At 39.6% G+C, this 23071-nt stretch overlaps 2 protein-coding genes across 4 annotated transcripts in view; one reads left to right on the forward strand and one right to left on the reverse strand.

The window, feature by feature from the left end:
• Positions 1-17424, reverse strand: part of ncln (nicalin) — a 36601-nt gene extending 19177 nt beyond the window's left edge. The window contains exons 1-3 of one of the 2 annotated variants that reach the window (XM_052038148.1): positions 17086-17424; positions 6924-7114; positions 5201-5345 (exon numbers count right to left, since the gene is read on the reverse strand). In XM_052038148.1, coding sequence (XP_051894108.1) covers positions 5201-5345; positions 6924-7114; positions 17086-17260 — 511 coding nt within the window. In that variant the 5' untranslated portion in view covers positions 17261-17424. Of the gene's footprint in view, positions 1-5200; positions 5349-6923; positions 7115-17085 lie in introns of both variants that reach the window. The other variant, XM_052038147.1, reaches the window with a different exon arrangement.
• Positions 17425-17899: 475 nt separating this feature from the next.
• haus8 (HAUS augmin like complex subunit 8) overlaps positions 17900-23071 on the forward strand; it is a 49123-nt gene continuing 43951 nt past the window's right edge. For both annotated transcript variants that reach the window (XM_052037923.1, XM_052037924.1), the window contains exons 1-2: positions 17900-17960; positions 22255-22442. In XM_052037923.1, the coding sequence (XP_051893883.1) occupies positions 17941-17960; positions 22255-22442 (208 nt within the window). In that variant the 5' untranslated portion in view covers positions 17900-17940. The remainder of the gene's footprint in view (positions 17961-22254; positions 22443-23071) is intronic.

Consider the following 23071-nt stretch of genomic DNA (forward strand, 5'->3'; position numbering starts at 1 on the left):
CTTCCATTTTTATTTCAGCTGTTGGATTTTCTGACCGTCTTAGATGAACAGCTTGGTGTGAAGAACTGGTAAAGACATGGTTCCATGTTGCATTGCTTAAGATCAGAATGCCGTGTGTTGAATTCCTGCTTTCTGCCAAGTCTGGTGATCTTGGCTGGAAGAAATACAATAATTTACTTTGTGATATTAAGAAGGGTGAGTCAAAAAATGTAGTCTGTGTTCTTGTGCCGGATTGCCATCCAATGAATCCTGCTATGTCTATGTGGACAGTAGGCAAAGAAAAGACCTGAATTGGCTGTGAGCATTCCACAGTTAAATGTGAGGTACCAGATCCATTACCTGTGAATTGTACCGATACAAAGCTTAAGAAAAAAGGAGAAAGACAGCATGACATTTCAGCTAGGTACATTTTAAAATGTATTGTATATGATACATTTTCCCCCTTTTATTCTCTTTTGATATCATTTCACTGAGAAGTGAATTCTTTTCCCATTTCAGGCAATTCATGCCAGCGTCATATGCCCAAGCCAGGTGTAATAGGCAGAAATAGTTCTTTTATTTCTGTTACAATGCACATCTGCTCTAGCCTTAAAACTCTACTTCACTTGAGGCATTTTCTTTTCCGTATTTCATCCGCAGCTGCTCTGCGACCTTTGAGTCAGATTGTAATAAAAATGTATCGCAAGTTAAGAACATAGAACATTACAGCACAGGAACAGGCCCTTCAGCCATGATGTTGTGCTGGACTAATTAAGCTAATAACACCTAATCCCTTCTGTCTTCACAGGGTCCATATCCTTCCATTCTCTGCACATTCACATGCCCAATTAAGTGCCTCTTAAACACCGCTGTTGTATCGGCCTCCTCCACCACCACCTTTGGCAGAGTATTCCAGGCACCCACTGTGTAAAAAAACTTACCCCACGCATCTCATTTGAACTTTCCCTCTCTCACTTTAAATGCATGCCCTCTAGTACTAGATATTTCAACCCTAGGAAAAAGATACTCTATGTCTCTCATAATTTTATAATCTATCAGGTCTCCCCACAGCCTCTGCCACTCCAGAGAAAACAACTATAGTTTGCCCAACCTCTCCTACAGCACATATTCTCTAATCCAGGCAGCATCGTGGTAAATTTCTTCTGAACACTCTCCATAGCCTCCACATCCATCATATAATGGGGAGACCAGAACTGAAGGCAATACTCCAAAGGCAGCCTATTAGTTTTATAAAGCTGCAAACACAACTCCTGACTCTTGAACACAATGCCTTGACTAATAAAGGCAAGCATGCCATATGCCTTCTTTAGTAAATGAAAACAAAAACAACAAGATGCTGGAGGAACTCAGCAGGTCAGGCAGCATCTGTGAAGAAATACAGACGGGCAATGTTCCAGAGTCAGGACCCTTCTTCAGGACTGAAGATAGGAAAGGGAAGATAGGAAAAGATCGACTTATGCTGCCACTTTCAGGGAGCTATAGACTTGGACCCCAAGATCCCTCTATACATTGATGCTGTTAAGGGTCCTGCTATTAACTGTGTACTTTTCCTTTACATTTGATCTCCCAAAGTGCAACACCTCACAATTGCCCAGATTAAACTCTATTTGCCACTTCTCCACCCATATCTGCAGCTGATCTACATCCCGCTGTATCCTTTGGCAAACTGACCATAAGAGTCACACCCATGAAGACCTACAACGATTTGCCCAAAATTATTTTAAATACAAGTCTGTAACTCCAGCAGAATTACACCTAAAATGGTTGCCAGTAATGAAGAAAGACCTGACCTGGCAGTCAACAATATCGTCATTGCATGTTAAACATTAATGTAACTTGTTCAATTATACAGCAGCACATTATCACTGATTTATTGAGCAATTAAAACAAGAACAATTATTTGGCATACACTTCCATGAGCTACCTTTTACTGTATTGCCCTTAAATGACACATTTCCTATGTTTCTGTTGTCCGCACCCCCCCCACCCCCCCACAACAGCACCGAATATACAAAACTTTCCCTCTAAATTGTATCATATTAATCCCAAACTCAAACAGTTGAACTTTCATTACATTTCCCACACCATTTATACTCCTTCTGCTACTGGGGTTTCAAGAGAGGTGTTAAATGAATGGCAATGAATGTTATGTTCCACACATTTTTGTGTAGTCTATACCCTTCCATTCAGGATCTCTACAGTAACCAGAACAGCCATTACAAGAACAACCAAATACATTAGCTTGAATCAGAATTATACCAATAGCAAAAGAACAGTGCACTCACAACTTGTATCACTCAGTTCTCTTAATTCCTAGAGTTGCAAAGTGGAGGCCATAATTGGGTGTAAAAGAGAAGATTCTGCCACCCACCAGATCTCACTTCTTCTGTCTTAATGGTGCCGTTGGGCTTTTTGTTGAAGCTTATATTTTAGGCCATGACATTGCAGTTTCCCACTTTTAGGAAGTTAGGATAAGGTGTACAGAAACATCTTAATACTTGCAGGAGGCAAACATCCTTGTGCACGAACACTTGAGGAGAAAGGAGTCATCCATAGAAACAGGGAAATATTTTCAGAGGGTCCTGGAAGTGTGACAATAATTGCAATGAGAAGTGTAGGGGGTCATTTTAAGGTGGAAATATAAATCAGGGCTCTGCTGATGCTCACAAATTCCTGTGATTTGTGACATCAAATCCCAACAGAACTACTGTCTATTATCCTTATTCAACATTAATAATAATACTGAACACATCATCCTTTGAGTGCAGTATCTGTGGACTGTAGACTTTGGTCAGGAAGGTTTTATTTTCATTTTTTAAATTTGTTTAATTTCATTTTAAATTCTTAACATTGTGGTTTTAAATTGGAGTAACAAAGTGGTAAACAAGTTTCCCAGCTACATACGAACAATTAAGAGCAGAAGAAATGAATTGAGAGCAGGAGTGGGCCACTGAGCTTCTCAATAATTCATGTGTTCATGGAAGCATGATTGGCTTTGAACATACTGTACAAAGTCGGAGTAGGAGTACGTTTGCCCTGCAAGCCTGATTGTAACCACAACTCCACATTCCTGTCTACCCCCAGTAATCTTTTAACCCCTCCCTTATCAAGTAGCTATCTACCTTTGTCTTAAAAATATCCAAAGACCGTTCCCATCATCTTATGAGGAAGGCAGCTCCAAAGATTTGATCTTCAGAGAAAAAAATGTCTCGTGTTTTAAATGGCAGCCTTTTATTTGAAACAGCGAGTTCCATTTATAGAGTTCCCCATCAGAGGAAGTATTCTCTCTTCACCCAACTTGTCAAGACCTGTTTCAATCTAGGCCCATCTCACTTTTCTAAATACAAGCCTAACCTGTCCATCCTTTCCTGATAAGAAAACCTGCCCATTCCAGATACTAGTCTAATAAACCATCTCTTGACTGCTTCCAATACATTAAAACAGAAAATGCTGGAAACACTCACAAGGTCAGGCAGCACTTGTGGAAAGAGAAACAGAATTAACATTTTGGGTCTAAGACCCATTGCCAGTTCCAAGGTTAAGGACATTTCCTCAGGGTCAGAAATGAGTCTGGAGTGGGAGGGGAAATATCCATTTGTCGGTTCCAACAAGGGCCAGAACAACAATGACATCAGACAAAGGAAAGTCTGCTGCAAGGACACAAACAGCATGGGTCCAAAGCAGAACCATAAATGTAATGATCTCTGGTTTATTACTAGAGTCACATGCAAATTGGCATTGCATAAATAAGATCAATGAATTAAATGCATGGCTCAAAGACTGGGACAAAGGCACTAATACTGGGAAAATTCACCTATACCGCTTACAAACATTGCTTGCATTCAGGAAAAAAAAAGCCTTCGATGTTGTCTTTGTAGCTTTTTTCACTACCCTGAATCGAATTAGAAGTATATTTGTATGCACTGTCCCTTCTTGACAGACCCCAATTATCATTACCCATTTCAATACCCTGCACAAAATAGAGTTTTACTTGAATTGGGCTGGAACAAGTATCCTAGGGTTATAAGATAAGACTTTAAACTAAATGGGGTGAGGTGGTGGGAACTGGTTTCTGGGAAGGGGAAATTCAGAATGGAGAAAGAGAAAAACAAAGTGATAGTGGAAAATAGAAACAGGCAAGGATGTTTGAGAAATATTCAGCAATTTGGTTTCCAAGTGTTCTATGGTAGAGAACTCTTTTACATCACCTTCTGAGTGAAGAAATTTCTCATCTCAGTCCTATTCACTCCACCCTGAGGCTATGATGCCCAATTCTAGATCACCCCCCCACCCCCCCCCCAGCCAGGGGAAGACTCCCCCTTCACCCAGCCCAGAATGTTGTTTGTTGCATTGAGATCTTATCTCATTCTTCTAAACCCAAGTGAAAATAGACTGAGCAATTCAATCTTTCATCATACAACAGCCCCATATCCCAGGAATCAGTGTGCTGAACTTTCATTGGTCAGTATATCTTCTCTTAGACAAGGTGGAAGTTTCAAGGGGATATAGACTGGCTAAATGAATGGGCAAGGACACACAAAATGAAATATAATGCAGAAAAATGCATGGTCATCCACTTTGGTAGAAAAATACAGAAAGGCAGAACATCTTTTAAATTGGTGAAAGATTGAAAGGTGTTGGTCAAATAGAGACAACTGGTTTACTTAAGAGTTAAAATTAGGTCTTAACACAAGGACTGTAATGATGTTTGGGCATGATGAGATACTTAATCAAATGATAGCCTTGTGAATAATGGCTCTATAGCTAGTAATAGTGGATCATTCATACAATAGACATCAGGAAAACTGAGTGTGGGAACCCAGTGGAGTAGAGTTAAACCTGTGATGTGCCAAATACCACAGGTTTTAACTCTACTCCATTGGGTTCCCACTCTCAGTCACTCCCTTTTGAAGAAGTCCACTCAAGGACAGAGGGACGAACATCACCACAGTACAACTGAGATATGTTAATTACAGCCAGTTCCAGAATGCAAGCAACTCACTCACTGTCCATTCTTTCACAGTAAGATTAAAAAAAAATCAATAAAATCCACCCAATGAAACAAAATTTGAACCTTTAAAAAAGATGTCTCAAAATAGGATCCACTTGCCAAGGGAAAGCAATCAAGTAATAGAACACAAGTTGTTGAAACTGCCTGCTGCATCTTACTTGAAACTCAGTTGAAATAGGTTCAACTCACCTTCTGCAGCTGAAGCAGTGCCCTGTGAGACGGAAGCTGAATGTGTTTGTTCATGTATTGACAAGAGCTCGTCATCCTCCAAGGCAAAGTACACTGGCACAATTGTCTCAGTAGCCAAAAGTTCTGGCTCGATCTCCATAAACTGCTGCTAATTTAAAAAAATGTCAGTCTAGTAACCACCATCAAATTAGGGAAGTGCTAAGTTCCATTAGTTTAAATTCCCCCATCACCCAGCTCTCCTGAAGATGATCACTAAACCTGGAATATGTAGGGATCACTCAATAGTAACCAGCTGTAGTAAAACATGTTTATTTTTAAACTTCCATCAACCCAGGCAAAGTCAAAGATAGCACTATGTTGTGGTCCTGACCAAGATTGGCTGACACAACTCAGAAGAGGAGCTGTCATGGAAAACAACTAAAACTGCAGATGGTGGGCAATTGCACTGTCCACTGACTTGTTACCACATCAAATTCTATCATTTAATTATTGAGCCAGAGGCCCCAGATGCCAAGAAATTTCAATTAAAAAAATATACACGATCAGGCATGTTCAAGTAATATTTGGTATTAAATATTCAAGGTTCAAATGTTTTTATTAATTCTAAAATATTTAATTGTGGAAAATATGACATGCATTTAGCTTTATTTACTGTTATTCCTTAAGCAACTGAAATGAAGGCAATATCTTCATTTCACATTTTTTGTGAACTTTATGTTCAAATGTGGGGAATGTCAGGTGAGAATAGAGAACACCTATTTTGGACATTCACTAATAGAATCATGCCTAGCCAGACATTCCTAATACTGGATTTTATTAGATATAGATTAAAATAACTCCTTTTTCTGCCATAAAAACTTGTTCATTGCCAACTTCAAAAGGACCAGCATAATGTTTTTCCAATTCTTATATTTATTCTCTGACTAAAATGCCAATTCATGAAAAATGAGGGACTATTTAAACCGTTAAGCCCATGCCCAGAAAGAACATGCAAGGGTGTACATTTTGAAAGAATAACAACCTAAAGACAGAGACACAAGAGAGACTGCAGATGCTGGAAATTTGGAATAACACACAAAATGCTGGAGGAACTCAGTGGGTCAGGCAGCATCTATGGAGGGAAATGAACAGTCAACACTTCAGGCTGAGACCCTTTGTCAGGACTGGAAAGAAAGAGGGCAGAAGCCAAATTAAAAGGGTGGGGGAAGGGGGAGGAGCATGGGCTAGCAGGTGATAGGTGAATCCAGGTGAGAGGGGGAAAATAGGAAGGTGGGGGAAGAGAGGGAAGTGGGAATTATGCAAGAAGCTGGGAGATGATAGGTGGAAGAGGCAAAGGGCTAAAGAAGATGGAATCTGATAGGAGAGGACAGAAAACCATGGAATAAAGGGAAGGAGGTAGGGAACCAGAGAGAGGAAAGTGTGGGTGACGGGCACTTCATCTCATTGTTGCTTTAATCACTTTTACGATTTATGGAGTACTGACTGGAAGTTAACTATGGATGGACATTGCATCACAACCTCCATTAACAAAGCAAATTCACTGTGCTACCCACCATCTACTTGGGCTGTAAATAAAACACAAATAGGGAAATTAACTGTTGCAATGCTAATCAAACTCATCAACAAATATTGCCTGATTTGTAATCACTCCAAGGTATCCCTTAATCCTTCTGCATGAGTTTTCTATAGAGCAAATGGGTAAAATTCAAGAAAGCTGCTTTACCTGAATGACGTCCTGAGGCATCATTGACATGTTCTGGGGCAGAATTATCACCACTGCCCCAGCACTTTGTCTTATGGCTTCCTGAAATTTGTCAAATGAAAATTCTGCTAATCTCATGAGCACACACCGGCGGCTCAACACGTCGGCTTCGATTGTTCGTGCTTCTGTGTTCAGCATAGCATTCCTTGTACCTGAAAAGAAACAGCATTTTAAGTAGCCGTCAACAACCATCATGTCCCCAAACTGCATTATTATTTTGATTGCCCAACTGGCAATGTAAAAGTAGTTAGAACAAATTGGAAGTGGGGTCAGTCACCTGATTCACCTAAAAAAGAAAAAAAGGTGTTCTGCACACAAAAAAGATCTCTCAGAGAGGTGGTGGTGGTGGTGCATTTTGATGTACTTTATTCTTCTCCCCGTGGCACATGGATTTCTGGTGAAGTCATTTGCTGCTACATGATCGTTTGGTCGTCAGTGAACACAGCAGTGAGCAAACTAAGGGGCGTTTTAGGCATTAGATTAGACTAGACTGTTTCTAATTTCTGATCTGTGACTGCAGCCAATCACTATTCAGGCCTGTAACTATAAAAATGCCACTGGTGTTGATGTTATTATCACTCATGGTTGTGAAGTAAAATGGAAATAACTCCGTAAAATCCATTTATTACCCATGATTATGGAATGGTAGCAGAATGGCTAAGTTACTAATACTGCTGGTTGGAATTCTGAAGCATTAATCTAGAAACACTGGTTCAAATCTAACCATGGCAGCTGGGGAATTTAAATTCAAACAACAAAATCAATTTGGAATTTAAAACAGCTCTCATCAGTCACAATAACCATGAAATTACTTCATTGTGAAAAAAACCCATCAGGTTCACTAATGTCCTTTAGAGAAGGAAATCTGCCATTCCTTACCCAGTCTGGTCTATATGCAAGTACAGATCCAGTAACATGGCAAACTCTGAACCTTCTCCTCAGTTCAGGGGCAATGGACAATAAACACTGGTATTACCAATAATGTCCACATCCCATAAATCAATTATCAAGTAAATACTGTTCTGTATTCTTCTGTATGAAGTATATGCGAGTTAAATACGACTCAAAAGACAGGAAAAAATAACTAGCACAGATGGGGGTTGGGTTGCAACATTTACTACACTTCAAATTGGCTGTTGCTTTCCTGTAACTTCCTCTTTCTCACAAGCTCCAGATGCATTGTTTCGTGTGTTTATCCTTTACAGCATACATCCAGCAAGCCTGTTGCATTGAACATTTTAAAAAAGTTGCAGATGCTGCAAATCTGAAATAAAAACAGAAAATGTTGGAAATACTCAGCAGAGCAGGTTGCATCTGCAGGGAGAGAAACAGAATTAACATTTCAGGTTAAAGACCCTTCACCAGACCTGGATATCAGAGCAAAGCCTCTTGCATTGCCTTCTATGCCAACTTAATTATTTTCAGGATCTCAAGAGAATGAAACTTTACCTGCTTTGGGTTATCTCCTACTTAATAAATTTAACTTTTTTTGAACTAATGGTTGGCATTATCTCATGCTGATTTACTCAACTTCTTTCACACTTTTTACAGCCCATTATAGTACTCTCATCAAAATATAGCTTACAATGAAAAAGATAGCCATTTTATTGTACTTCTGTCAGGTGTTGAGTGTTCCTTTTTTTTCCTCTATGCTATGATTGAGTAGTCCATAATTATGATAACTGTGACGAATTAACAGAATACAAGTTAAACAGCTCACAATAAGACCTTTTTACTCAGTCCCTAGGATTACATTTCCAAGGTTAATGTGTTTCAATACATCAAGATTGCCTATACATTTATTCATTTCAAAAGAGGTTTTGAGAATGATAGTCAATTAGGTAGTTGAATTCATGAAAGTAGAACAATAGCAACAACATGCAGTATTGTTTGCCACCTGTTTAAAATATTTGCACTGATACTCAAGTGAGGAAAGTAATACACTTAATACACATTAATACTGTATACTACATTTCAAACTGCTGCCTCCATCAGCAACAGTGAGAGGTCTGTTGCAATACATTTTACATTTGGATCGGATTGTTCAAGACGCCATGCCCATTTCCCTTTGTCACAATTTAGCAATGCTCTTGTTGCACAGATGATACCTGGAAATAATACACGAAATGTAATACGTGAAACTTATAGAGTACTGTGTCCAGTTCTGGTCGCCTCATTATAGGAAGAGTATGGAAGTGTCAGAAAGGGTGCAGAGGAGACTTATCAGGATGCTGCCTGGTTTAGAGAGTATGCATTATGAGGAGAGACTAAGGGAGCTAGGGCTTTACTCCTTGGAGAGGAGGACGATGATAGGAGACATGATAGAGGTGTACAAAATATTAAGAGGAATAGATAGAGTGGACAGCTAGCGCCTCTTTCCCAGGGCACTAATGCTCAATACAAGAGGGCATGGTTTATTGCTATATTATTGTCACTTGTACCGAGGTACAGTGAAAAGCTTGTCTTACAAACTGATCGTACAGGTCAATTCATTACACAGTGCAGTTACATTGAGTTAGTACACAGTGCATTGAAGTAGTACAGTAGAGTGTCACAGCTACAGAGAAAGTGCAGTGCAATAACGTGCAGTGTAAATTATGGCTTTAAAGTAATGGGTGGGAAGTTCAAGGGCGATACAGAGGGAGGTTTTTTTTACCCAGAGAGTGGTTGGGGCATGGAATGTGCTGCCTGGGGCAGTGGTGGAGGCAGGTACATTGGTCAAATTCAAGAGATTGCTAGATAAGCATATGGAGGAATTTAAAATAGAGGAGTATGTGGGAGGAAGGGGTTAGATAGTCTTAGGCGAGGTTTAAAGGTCGGCACAATATTGTGGGACGAAGGCCCTGTATTGTGCTGTACTGTTCTATGTTCAAAAAATGCAAGTTACTTCTGTGGCTATTACTAAATAAAATTGTAATACTAATACCTAGGAATTAGGTTTCTCACCAATGGTAGCAAAAGACAGATATAGCTGCCACTTGAACATACATATTAGGAGCAGCAGCCTGCTGCACCATTTAATAAGATCACTATTGATCCGATTGTAACCTCCCCGTAATCCAATCTGATTGTAACCTTACATTTAGCCCTATTACAACAACGGAACGACGAAGTACCATATCCTCCAGTTAACTCCAAGGAGTACCCAGGAGATCATTTGGATCTGGATTCATAAATCCGAATTGTAGTGAATAGTTCACAACCTTATTTTTTCAAGCACAGACTGCATCTTACATCCATGTCATTGGATGTCATTTGTGGCAAATGCATTTTGTGTTATCTTTTGTAAATGAAATGACATGCTCCATTTCATTCTACTCTGTAATTGTAGAACCTATAGCTATATTTCTGTCTGCTGGAAAGGTCTTGTATCCCTTTAACAGACACTTTCAGTAATGTAATTAGAACCAACAAAAAAAAGGAGATTGAATGAAAGGCACTAAATACACAATTCAATATCTGTTGAAGACTTTAATGTGTCTCAGACAATGGTTCAACTAACAAGTTGCAACTTGCAAGTTCAAGATTCAATTGCAATCCCAATTAACATGTTTGAAACTATTACTGCAACATGCTTTGCAATGCAGTGGAGGATCAAAAATTATGCCAGGGACTCAGCAACTGTGACCACTCAGGTATTAGTTAAAGGTAACAGCAACATTGCAGCTTTTATGTCAGAAATCCTTACTCCAGAACTTGAATAGGAGCCAGTACTGCATTACTGGAGATATCACCTTATGAATGTGACATTAAACCATGAGCCACAGCTCATAGACAAAGCAGCCTGCTTTATTGGCAACTTGCCCTCCTTGAACCTTAATTCCCTCTGCCCACCATAGCTACAAGATGTGTCATCTATAATATGGCGCAAAGTCTTGCCTGGATTACTGTGACCTATATGAAGTAGAACAATGGAAACAGGGGTATGAGAACATCACTGTCAGCAGGTTCCCTTCCAATGTGCACCCACCCTGATTTGGAAGTATGTTATTCCTTCATTGCCATTGGCCTAAACCCTGGAATTCCCTATCCAACAGCACTGCAGGAGCACCTTCACTAGGAAACAGAACGATTCAAGCAGGTGGCTCACCACTCTCTTTTCAAGGAGATTTAGGGATGGGCAATACTTGCCTTGACATTGATGTCTGGATCCTAAAAAATGAATAAATGATTTGAAAGATCCAAATGGTATCATTTAAAGAAAGCAGATGAATTCTCCCAATATCATAGCCAACGTTCATCCCTCAACTGGTCGTAACGAAGATGAACTAAATTATCTTTCTGATATACGTGGGCATCAGAGTGTGAGCGTGCTGTTGCATTTACCCACATGTCAGTGATGGCATTTTGAATTCAACTAATTGTGTATTTATTTAGTGCCTTTCGTTCAATCTTTTTTTGTTGGTTCTAATTATGTTACTGAAGGTGTCTGTGAAAGGGATGCAAGACATTTCCAACAGACAGAAATATAACTATAGGTCCTATAATTAGAGTAGAATGAAGTGGAGCACGTCACCTCATTTACAAAAGATAGCACAGAATGCAAAATGTATTGAAGAACTTCAATAATATTGCATTCATAATACAGAACCCGTGGTGCTTGATGTCAAATCCAGCAAGGTCAGACTTTGCAAAAGCAAGTAATTTTTGAAAAACGAGGTTCATTCAAGTAGGATTTGATAGAACAGAGATATGGAGAGTAGAATGGCAAACAGTGATTATACCCAGATATTAGATATTATACCCAGAGACCAAGTTTCAAGCTTTCAATGAAGCATATGACAGAATGGTCTCACATTCAACATTCACGAGGCAAAGTTCATCTACCAAGCTGCCCCTGCTGTACTATATTGTCCTTCAACAATAAAGATTCATGGCGAGACCCTTGGAAATATTAAGCTGTTCCCAAATCTCAGGATCCACTGTCTTGCAAAGGCAGACAGAGATGATGAATTTCATTGCTACCAGCAAACTTGCCAGTACAGCCAAAGGGTATTAGAGGATCCAAATCTCAGACCCGGCACGAATGTCATGGTCTACCAGGCAGCATTGATCCCTAGCCACAGCAGGCATCCCACGGGACTAGGAAAATACCAGTAACACCACCTCCTCAAAACCCTCCAAATTACTGGAAGAGAAAGTGAATCAGCATTAGTGTCTTCTTCCAGTACAACATCCCCAGTAATGATGCCCTGGTTAAACTCAGTCTCGAATTCAGGCAGACCCCATTATTTGTATGCCAAAGACCAGACTCCCAAAACAGATGCTATTCTGAGGAGGCCATCCATCCAACTGCTCTGACAGCCACCACCTGCCCCATCTGTGGCCAGTGTCTGTGGCTCCCAAATTGGCCTCATTAGCCACCTCAGAACCCACAAAGTAGGAGTGGAAGCAAGTCGTTGTCAATCGCAAGGGACTGCCTAAGAAAAAGACTAACAAATAGTTATCAGAAAACAAAAAAAATTACCAGTGTTGCCACATTGTTGCAAAAATTCAACCTCTCAACTGATATCCTCCAATGAACATAAAAAAACTGACCGTCTGTGCCACCAATCTCCTCAGAAATGTCAAGCAAACAAACTCTTAGGAAAGAATCAACCTTCTCTGGGCATCTACTGATCGACAACAAATGCAGTTTTGTCACAGTCATCCACAACCCAAGAATATTAAAATGGTTGTGCAAAATTGCGTTCTTCTCCCTAAGTTTTTTCTTAAGTTGCTATAAATAAATTTAAATTGCAGAAAATAAAAATCACTGCTTCAACTCAATTGCTGAATTTAATTTTAAACAAAAACTTTATTTTAAAAATAATTAAGCAGTATTATATAGTCAGCAAGTTACTCTTCACTCATCTCAGTCAAATGTCTGTATTAGAAGAAGAATCGACCCACCCCCACAAATGTCAATGCTCAGTCAAGTGTTTGAGCTGTGGTTGCTTATTCTCTCCCTTCAACACAGTTTACATGGAAACCTGGAAATACCCAGAAGTGATAAAACTGACAGTCAACGTTTCAAAACGCTTCGTTAAAAATCTAATAATCTGGCCTGGTATAACTATTTAGACTTGATTTCAACCCTCTGGGTTGAATACGTTATCATTCATTTTCTCTGTGGCTACCTGCCATACTGGTAGTCCACTATTAAGAGTCAAGGCTTTTACTTGCCAAGGCTCCAAGCTATGAAATCTCTCACCATCTCCGTTCACTAATCTCTCCTTTAACAGACTCCTGAAAATTTGATTTTTTTTTGAAAATCTTTGATCATCTGCCCACAAATCTCCTTATCAACCTTTGTTTGATAATGTTCTCAAAGCAATAAAATGGCATAATACTCATCTCCCCATTCCCACCCACCATTGATGATATCATTCTACAGGCAGAATGGTTGGATTTAATGACCCAAAGCTTCTTTAGGCTAAAATAAAACACCATATTTGGTTTGACTGGCCAATGCACACAGAAAATAACACAACTACTATTTCTGCTTGTTCCGGTGTTGGAAAATGAAGTTTTACTAAAATTTTAAACCAGTGGTGTGATTTTTAAAACCAGCTCCTTTATGCTCGCTTACATGTCGAAGGACTTGAAGGCATTAGTTACTGAGCTGTCAGGACTGTCAATAAATTTATTAGCAGCAGAGTTGCCCTCTGAAATGTTTAGCAGTGGTCTTGGTCAAAATGGAGAACCTAATTACATTGGCCATCCATGTTATCACAGTGCCTATTCAACACAAAGGAATAGAAATAAACTGCACCAACTAATACATTTTTAGTGCAATACTCTACCTGACACCTCAATTGTTCACTCAACTGGCAACAGATGACGAGGCAATATTTCACCCGAGTGTTACACAATTCAGGATACTGTCATAATCAATATTGGTGAAACAAAAAAAGATTAATAAAGCTTAATTTATGCATGCATGTTATTTATTAGATTACAATATTTCAAGGCTGTACAAGATAAATTGCAGTTGCACTGCAGTAATTGTTATGCAAGCAGATGCAGCAGCCATCCTGTGCTAGAATTGCCCTACTAAAAAGTAATGAGATGTATTCCTTTTGATATTCTATCTGGTGGTATTGGTTCAGATTCTGTGACCCCCTCCCTGTTCTTTGTCAAATAATGCCATAGTTCTTAAATATACACCCAGCCCAACTAAGAAATCAGAATTCAATTTGCACCTAGGCCTGGAATTTCTCATGGTCAGAACGTGAAATTTAAATCTATTTTAAAGTCATAGAGTACTACAGCACAGAAACAGGCCCTTCAGCCCATCTAGTCCAAGCTGACCTGATCTCCTGCCTAGTCCCATCCACCTGCACCCAGACCATATCCCTTCAAACCCCTTCCATCCATGTACCTATCCAAACCTCTCTTAAATGTTACTATTGAATCTGCATCCACCACTTCTGCTGGCAGCTTGTTCCACACTTGCACCACCCTCTGAGTGAAGAAGTTCCCCCCAGATTCCCTTTATATATTTCATCTTTCACCCTAAACCTATGTCCTCTAATTCTAGTCTCACCCAACCTTAGGGGGAAAATCCTGCATGCATTCACCCTATCTATACCCCTCATAATTTTGTATACCTCTACAAGATCTCCCCTCATTCAGCTGTGCTCCAGGGGATAAAGTCCAAACCTATTCAACCTTTTCCTATAACTCAGGTCCTCAAGTCCCAGCAATATCATTGTAAATTTTCTCTGCACTCTTTCAAGCTTATTGATATCTTTCCTGTAAGTAGGTGACTAGAACATAGAACAATTACAGCACAATTCAGGCCCTTCGGCCCACAAAGCTGTGCCAAACATGTCCCTACTGTACACAATAGTCCAAATTTGGCCTCACCAACCTCTTGTACAACTTCAACATAACATCCCAACTCCTGTACTCAGTGCCCTGGTTTATGAAGGCCAAAGTGCCAAATGCTCTCTTTATGACCCTATCTACCTGTGACGCAACTTTCAGGGAATTTTGGATCTGTATTCCCAGGTCCCTCTGTTCTATCGCACACCTCAGAGCCCTACCATTCACTGTACAAGTCTTATCGTTGTTTGTCCTCCCAAAGTGCATCACCTCACACTTGTCTGCATTAAATTCCATCAGCCATTTTTCTGCCCATTTTCCCAGCTGGTCAAGATCATGCCGCGAGCTTTGATAGCCTTTTTCACTGTCCACTGCACCCCCAATCTTGGTGTCATTTGCAAATTTGCTGATCCAACTTACCACCTTATCATCTACATCTAAATCATTAATATAGATGATAAACAACAACGGACCCAGTACAGATCCCTGCAGCACACCACTAGCACAGGCCTCCAGTCAGAGAGACAACCATCTACTACCACTCTCTGGCTTCTCCCGCTAAGCCAATGTTGAATCCAATTGGCTACCTCATCCTGAATGCCAAGTGACTTAACCTTCTGGAGCAGTCTCCCATGCGGGACTTTGTCAAAGGCCTTGCTAAAGGCCATGTAGACAACGTCCACCACCTTTCCCTTATCAACCTTCTTGGTAATCTTCTCAAAGACCTCTCTAAGATTGGTTAGACGTGACCTACCCCACACAAAGCCATGTTGACTATCCCTAACCAGGCCCTGTCTATCCAAATACTTGTATGTCCTGTCCCTTAGAATACCTTCCAATAATTTACCCACGAATGATGTCAGGCTCACCGGACTATGATTTCCCGGTTTATTCTTAGAGCCTTTCTTGAACAACATTAGCTATCCTCCAGTCCTCTGGCACCTCACCCATGGCCAAGGATGTTTTAAATATCTCTGCCAGGGCCCTTTTCTTGCATTTCTTATACTCCTCATTTTGCCAATATTATATTCAAATTTCCTGCAAACCCCATGAGAAGAGATGAATACAAAATTAACATAAATGATTGCTGCCCAAGCAAGTGTCAAATTCACTCTACAGTTCTTTGTGAACAAAAATTAAAGTTTCAACTCTTAACCGTTATTCATGCACATTAGACAGAGCATATTTGAGAACCTGTAATCAGAAAAATTTTTCAATATGTAATGTGACTCACAACATTAGCATGACTTACATCATTAATGGGTAAAGAGGAAACATGAAATAGATCTAAGATGATAGTTTATTTTTAAAAAGCTCACATTAAAATAACAGAACAATAACATGCTTCAGAACCATATCACAAAATCGTTTCATCTGGTTATTCTCACATTGCTGTTTTTGTGACTTTGCATTGACAAGTTGGCTGCCACATTTCCTAAATTATAAAATTGACTATCACACTTGGTAAGAAGCAAATTGGCAGCAAAGTGCATTGGGCCATGTTAAAGTCACATCATAATGTCTTTACATCACATCGCCTGTCTCTATCCAACTTAGTTTATCTAATGCTGAAAATTTCATCTGCTTCAGTTACCTTCTGGACTATTACAATGTTAGCCTCCCAAATAACAGCCTCTAAATTGAGCTTATGTAAAACTTTGCTGGACATATCCTCACACCAAATCCCATTCACCAATTTCTCATACTGCTGACCTATGCTGGCTCCTGTTCCAGCAATGCCTCACAGTTAATTGTCACCCATATGACCAGATCCCTTTACTTGCTTTACTTCTCCTGATCTCTAGGGCCACCTTCACTCAACAAACTTTTAAAACTCTGTGTCTTCAGTTGTGGTCTCTTATGCAGCTCCCTAATTCTCTTGCCTTTCATTTGCGGCTGTGTCTTTTGCTTTCTATATTTCTACGCTAATGTTCTGGAATTTCATCACGGAATCTTTCTCCGACCTAAAACCCAACACTTTCCCCATCGTCCTGCATTCTCTCTCTCGTGCCTATTCAATTCCTTTTCAAGACTCCCGATTGATTCTATTCCACTACCCTTACAGGTAGCGAGTTTGAGATCGCACCACTCCCTACATAAAGTTATTCCTCACGTATCCCAATGCATCTGTGCCCCTCCCACTTCTCCCCACCTACACAATGCATCTGTGGGAAGGGAAATAAGTCAACCTTTCAGGTCGACGATCTTTCATCAGATGCTGCTGTATAAGCTGATGCATTTTCTGTCTGTGCCTTGAGGTTTGCAGTTGTTTTACTTTGAATTTTAAATGGCAGGAGGAGGGTGAGGTACTCACCATAAGCCTGTCCCTGCAGGTCGTACTGCTGCATTCTGTACACCGTAAACTCGTGGGCCGCCTCTATGGGTAGTGGTGAGACCAGGATCAACACGGCGGGGATGAAGACTATGAAAGTCAACGGGAATGAGCCCTTGAACATGTTGTCAAACACTTCACTTGCTTCCTCGAACATTCTCGGTTCTTTTTCTGACTAATCACTTATATATGAACGTATTTATATAATATTTTCCCAAAAAAATCGCTTAGAGAAACAAGATCCCTGGTCCTTAACCCACCCCTCCACACACGTTGCCACACTACCCCCAACCTCAGGGGTCTTACAGGCATGACATAGACAACCCAGTCCTGTAGGGGGCGGGCATCACGTTGCCCAACCTCCTGCATTTTGATTGGCTGATCGTGATATATTAGCATAATAGGACGACAAATACGGCTTCCATATGGCTGATATAATGTCAATCCTACACAACCCCTCCCATCGTTGCTTTACCTTAAATATCTATCTTTTTTGTTCTATATTTATCAGAACAACAGCTATATTTTGACTGAGAAACAAATATAACTTTATGCGTGTTCAGAATACAACTAATGGCAAGAATTTTGCAGTAAGCGGGAGGCGCGCATGCGTTCAAAGTGATTCTCCTTTCCAAAGATTGACGTCCAGGGTATCCAATGAAAATAGGAATTTTTATGGGCGGACCTGAGTCCACGGGCGAATCAGAGCCCATATGGGAAGATTGGCGTCGATCCGAGCCAATCGCAAGTATAAGGGGGGAGGAGCCGCAGCGCCGGCGGCGAGGGGAGGCGGGATTTCTTGGCGTGAAGGGGAAAGCGGCAGTTTTTGAAGTAAAAATGGCGGCTCGGAATAGTCTGTGAGTGAAATGGGTTAATGACTGTGACCAGATATTTAACAACTGTAGAGATCAGGGGGAACGTTCTTTGAGGATTATGTAATGGAGTAGATGAAGTGGAGATCGGTGTCAGGAATTAGAAGGCTTTCGATGAAGTCCTAAACAGGAGGTTGGCAAACAAAGTTAGAACACATGAAATGGGGGTAGTAGGTTCAGGCGCACTGAGTTGGGAATAGTAGGACCAGTAGTAATAGGCAGTCCTTTTTCAGGTTGGTAAGGCTTTGACTGGTTGGGTACCGCAGAGCCATTCATAATCTGCGTCACTGATTTTGCTGAGACTAACTAAACATTGCCAGATTTGCTGATGAACGACGTGGACCGAGGAGTAATGAGGATGCAAAAAGGCTTTAAGGGACCTACATAGCTTAATGGGCAAACTCCAGCTAAAATAGGAGTATCAAAAAAATCAGAAATGCAGAGTATTTTTAAGTAGTAAGAGAATGGGGAATCTTAATTATGATATGACTGTTATGAGTGTCCTTTAACACAGACTGATTAAAGCTAATGTGGGTGCAGCAGTAAGTTAGAAAGGCAACTGATATGTTGGAGGCTTTGGGTGCAAAGCTAAAGATGTTTTACTGTATTTATGTATGCTATCAGTGAGAATATACCTGGAGTATTGTATAAAATTTTGGCGCCCTTATCTAAAAACATATTTACAATTAAAACTGTGTAGCAAAGATTCACTGCTCTTTTTCTTATAATGGCAGGTCTGTCATTTGAGTAGTTTAGGCCCCTTTTCTAAAGTTTAGAAGAATGAGGGTGATCTAATTGAAGCAAACAACATGTCTTCACACTGTTAAACCCTCCTCTGGCTGAGCAGTGTAAAACTAGGGATCACTGTCTTAAAATAAGTGTGCACCACTTAGCTCTGAAATGAGCAGAACCTTTAGAATTCTTTACCGTGGATGGCTGTGGAGTCTTAGTTATTGATTGTATTCAGAACTGACATCAATAGCATTTTGGATTTTGGGGGAAATCAAGAAATAAGATATAGGACAGGAAAATGGTGTAAAGGTAGAACTGCCCTGATCATATTACATGGTGGTGCAGGCTCAAGGGGCTAAATGGCTGACTTCTCCTATTTTGGCAGGAGAAATATTCAGGCCAAATCAAAAGTACCTGTTGCTATGGTTACCAGTTAGCAGATATGGATCAGAACAAGGCATTTTTCTCTGCATTCATAACATACAGATATCATGAAAAGGAAGGAAAATGAATTTTGTACTCTGGATATTTCAAGGGCCCCAAAACTGAATTCATTTCAAACCTAGTCAAGATCTCCTGTGTTTGTCAGATTAATTGGAAGACTTAATTAGTTTGTTGATTTATTTTGTAAATGTAATTCATGTGTAACTATAATAATTATTGCAGCATAGAAGATGCTCATTGAGTCTATGCCTATTTCCTCTAGAGTAATCCATTCTGTCCTGTTTTGCTGTTCCCTGCAAATTACTTTCCCTTGGGGTGCATTTCCAATTCTGATTTGAAAGGAACTAATTTCACTGGTTCAGCTAGTAATTGTAGGGCTCGAATTCAAGAAAGGAGTGGTAATTATCAGCACATTTCAGTCTCAAAGTACCCTAGAACTTCCAATGCATTTCAACGACCATAATAAGGGAAATACGGCAATTGTCATGAGAAGAATAAGGGGAGAGATTGGATGAATAACTTTTATCCAGAGGGTTATTGGAATGATGTGTGGGTAGATTCTAAGAGAAGTTTAAAACCATGCAAGGGATAGGATTAAATCTGGAGAACTGGCATAGGTGATCTTCATCCCATTTAACAATCAGTATTATGGTTAAACCCAATGGCAAGTGTGGTTTCTAGTTCAGAGCTGTAGAGAAAATAGTAATTGCGAATCATAGTGGTTAAAGAAGTCATTGTGTAAAATTCCTGTTTGATTATAGTAATTTGAAGATTTAAAATGCAGTCCCAAACTTTTTGCTGTACTTTTTTTGGTGAGAGTTTTTGCATTTAGGGAAATTGAGAGATAAAATTTGGATCCACAGACAGTGTTTTTTTTAGTTGAACATACAGTCCATCCTTGGGTATCGAACAAGTTTTGTCTTTAATAACATCCATAAATTGGAAAATACAAAAAAAAACCACTCTCTGGTAACCATAACTCCACAGTATAGTAATGAATGGCATCAAAGGATTGATGAGAAAGAGCAATTACTAAAAGTGGGGAGAGAAGAAACTTGTTCTGTCATTCAAAGGAATGAATGTACAGTATATATGTACATCAGACTTCTGAATTTAACAATATGATGGAATATATGTAGGGGTGTCCATAAGCCAGGGAAGAACTGTATTTTGTTACTGAATGCAAGCTAATTATTAATGATAGAATTGATTCGAGAAAGGATATGAAATGTTTCTGCATATTTCTTACTTGATAAATGCAGAAGTTTGAATCTGAGGTGCTGTGATGCTCGAGGTAATCATCTGGCTGAAAAAAATTATATTTTCAGTAGTTCTGTGTTGCATTTTCATAAACATCTTTAACATAATAAAACTTAGTAAACGTGCTTTACAGCACACTAATCAAACAGCAGTTAAAACTGCTTTATACAATAGAATGTGACTCACAGTTGGCCAAAGAGGTAGGTTTTAATGGGTATCTTTTAAAGAGCGAGAGAGAAATGGAAAAGTTTAGTGAGGAATTCTGGAACTCAATGCAGGCAGTTGAAGGCATATCCTGATGCAGAATTTTGAGCTGAAATGTCAATTCCTTTCATCCTACAGATGCTACTCGACCTGCTGATTTCCTCCAGCAGATTGTTTGTTGTTGCAGTTGAAGGCATGACTGCCATTGTGGGAATGATGAAAATTAGTGATCTCCAAGTGGTCTGAATTGGAGAAAACAAGAGATCTTGGAGTTATAGATCAGGAGAAAATTACAAGTTGGGAGGAATGGGGACCTGGAGGTTGATAATTTTAAAATGAAACTGTGCTGGATGAGGAGCTAAGATGGGTCAGCAAGCAAAGGTGATGGACGAATGGAATTTAGTTCTAGTTAAAATATAGTCAGCAGAATTTTGAGTGAACTCAAAATTTTGTGGGCTGTAAGAAACTGACAGGAAGTTACTGTTTCTACTAGCTTAAGCATGCATGTTATCTGCTAATGTGATCATGACAGACCTACAATAGCTGTCATGGTAACTGTGAATTTTGTTGCTGATATCCGTTGAAATGACATGCTCTCACCTTTTAGCTAAATGAGAGACTACTGAGCCCTGAGATGCAGAGGAAACTGGGTGTCCAAGTGCATGATCAGTGAAAGGATAGTATACAGGTGTAGCAAGCTGTTAGGAAAGCTAACAGTGTTACAAGGTGGAGCTGAGCATATAATCTGATCAGCTATGATTTTAATCAATGGCAGAGCATGTTTGTGAGGATGAGTGATCTGCTCCTGCTCCTAGTTTGTGTGTTCAGTGCTGATCATGCTTTGATGGGTATGTGAATTATTCAGTTAAGCGCACTGCAGAGCTGGAGCTGTGTAAATTCATGGTGCAAACAGCAGTGCCTTTTCATAGTCATTTTTATAGTTCAGTGTGGGCTACTAGTGGCAACAGAAGGCATTGAAGTAAGGTACTAATCCTTTAACAGTTCTTTGGTCAAATTCTTTTGGTTTTGCTATAGAGTTAGAATTTCTATCAGTGCATCTACTCAATAAATAAAACTGACACCCATACCAGAAACTTTGAAAATCAATTTTGTATTTTAGCATGGAAATTATTTTCTTTGCTGTATGATTGTGGTGTTAAGCTTGTACTGTTTTAATGGCTTGGCGAGAGACTACGTCTAAAACCTGATTCAACATTTGATCAACTGGCAAATATTTCAATAAAATGTTGTGTCATTAAAATTCAGAATATTTTCATCTTTTGTGGCTGGTTATCTCTATGAAAACTGTTGGTGGTTGTTCACTATACACTAATTGAAAATGATATTTTAATTTTTAAGCCTGCTATCACCATGTTGTGGTATTAACTGCTAATTAATGAGTTATTAGCTTAAAAATACCCTTTACCCGTCTTGCAGTATGATGTGTAATTGCAGTCCTTTGCACTACTTTGGGCAGAAAAGTTGTTCTTTTGTGCAGATTATCTTCCACACCTTCCCTCCGCAAAAAATGAATGTCACCTTAAGGTAGAGCAGCTAGGGTTGGTTCTTGTACAACTTTATACTTTGCATGCAAAACTGTGAAATCTAAATTGCTTGAATTTTGTGACTTTATTTGAAGGCAAACTAACAGATCAAAGAACCTGACTGCAAGTAAACAGCTGAAAACTGAGAATGAGCCAAAGACAGGCTATAGTGCTTCAACACAATCTTCCCAAAACAGGGCCATGCAGGCTGCTTCAAAGCAACTGACCAACAAGCCTAATACACCAAATCTTAGGCGGCGAGGTTCTTTTGGACAGGACAAAAGTAAGTAATGAAAAGCTTTCTCCTTCCCAGTTTCTTCTCTCTCCTGAGTCAATGACTTCTGCTGTGATGGAATTGATTGTGTTCTGGTAGTCTATTGCTGTGTAACCTAAGTGGGTGCTATTTATGTTTAAACTATTGAGTGTGAGCATTACCTGGCTTTTTGTAGAGCGCATTGTAGTCTTAATCATCCAGTGTCAGCATGAAACATCTTGAGACAATGTATTCCTTTTTCATAAGGTAATATTTACAGATTTTTTTAAGCATCTCTGATGTACTTCCCCTTGCCTTTTAAGTTAAATTCTCTCATTAAAAGGCATTTAGACAGACACTTGAGCAAGGCATAGAAGGATGCAAGCAGAAGGACCTGTTTCTATTCTGTATGAGTCGATGACTGTGTTTGTGTTAATTTCTTAAAAATGGACATTGTGCTTTCAGTGCTGTATTTGTGGAATATCACATTTTGCAATGTTTAGCTATGCTCAGCTAATCTAACTAAACTTTCTCTGTCTATCAGAATGCTGCTTTATGGCTTTGTTTGGTGCACTCCTCTCATTGGTTTTCATGTACATGTTTAGTGGTTTTTGTTTTGCTTGTGCAATACCTGCTTGCCTTTTCTGCTCCTCCATAAT

The sequence above is a fragment of the Pristis pectinata genome, chromosome 24 (assembly GCF_009764475.1).
Source record: "Pristis pectinata isolate sPriPec2 chromosome 24, sPriPec2.1.pri, whole genome shotgun sequence".
Classification (NCBI taxonomy): domain Eukaryota; kingdom Metazoa; phylum Chordata; class Chondrichthyes; order Rhinopristiformes; family Pristidae; genus Pristis; species Pristis pectinata.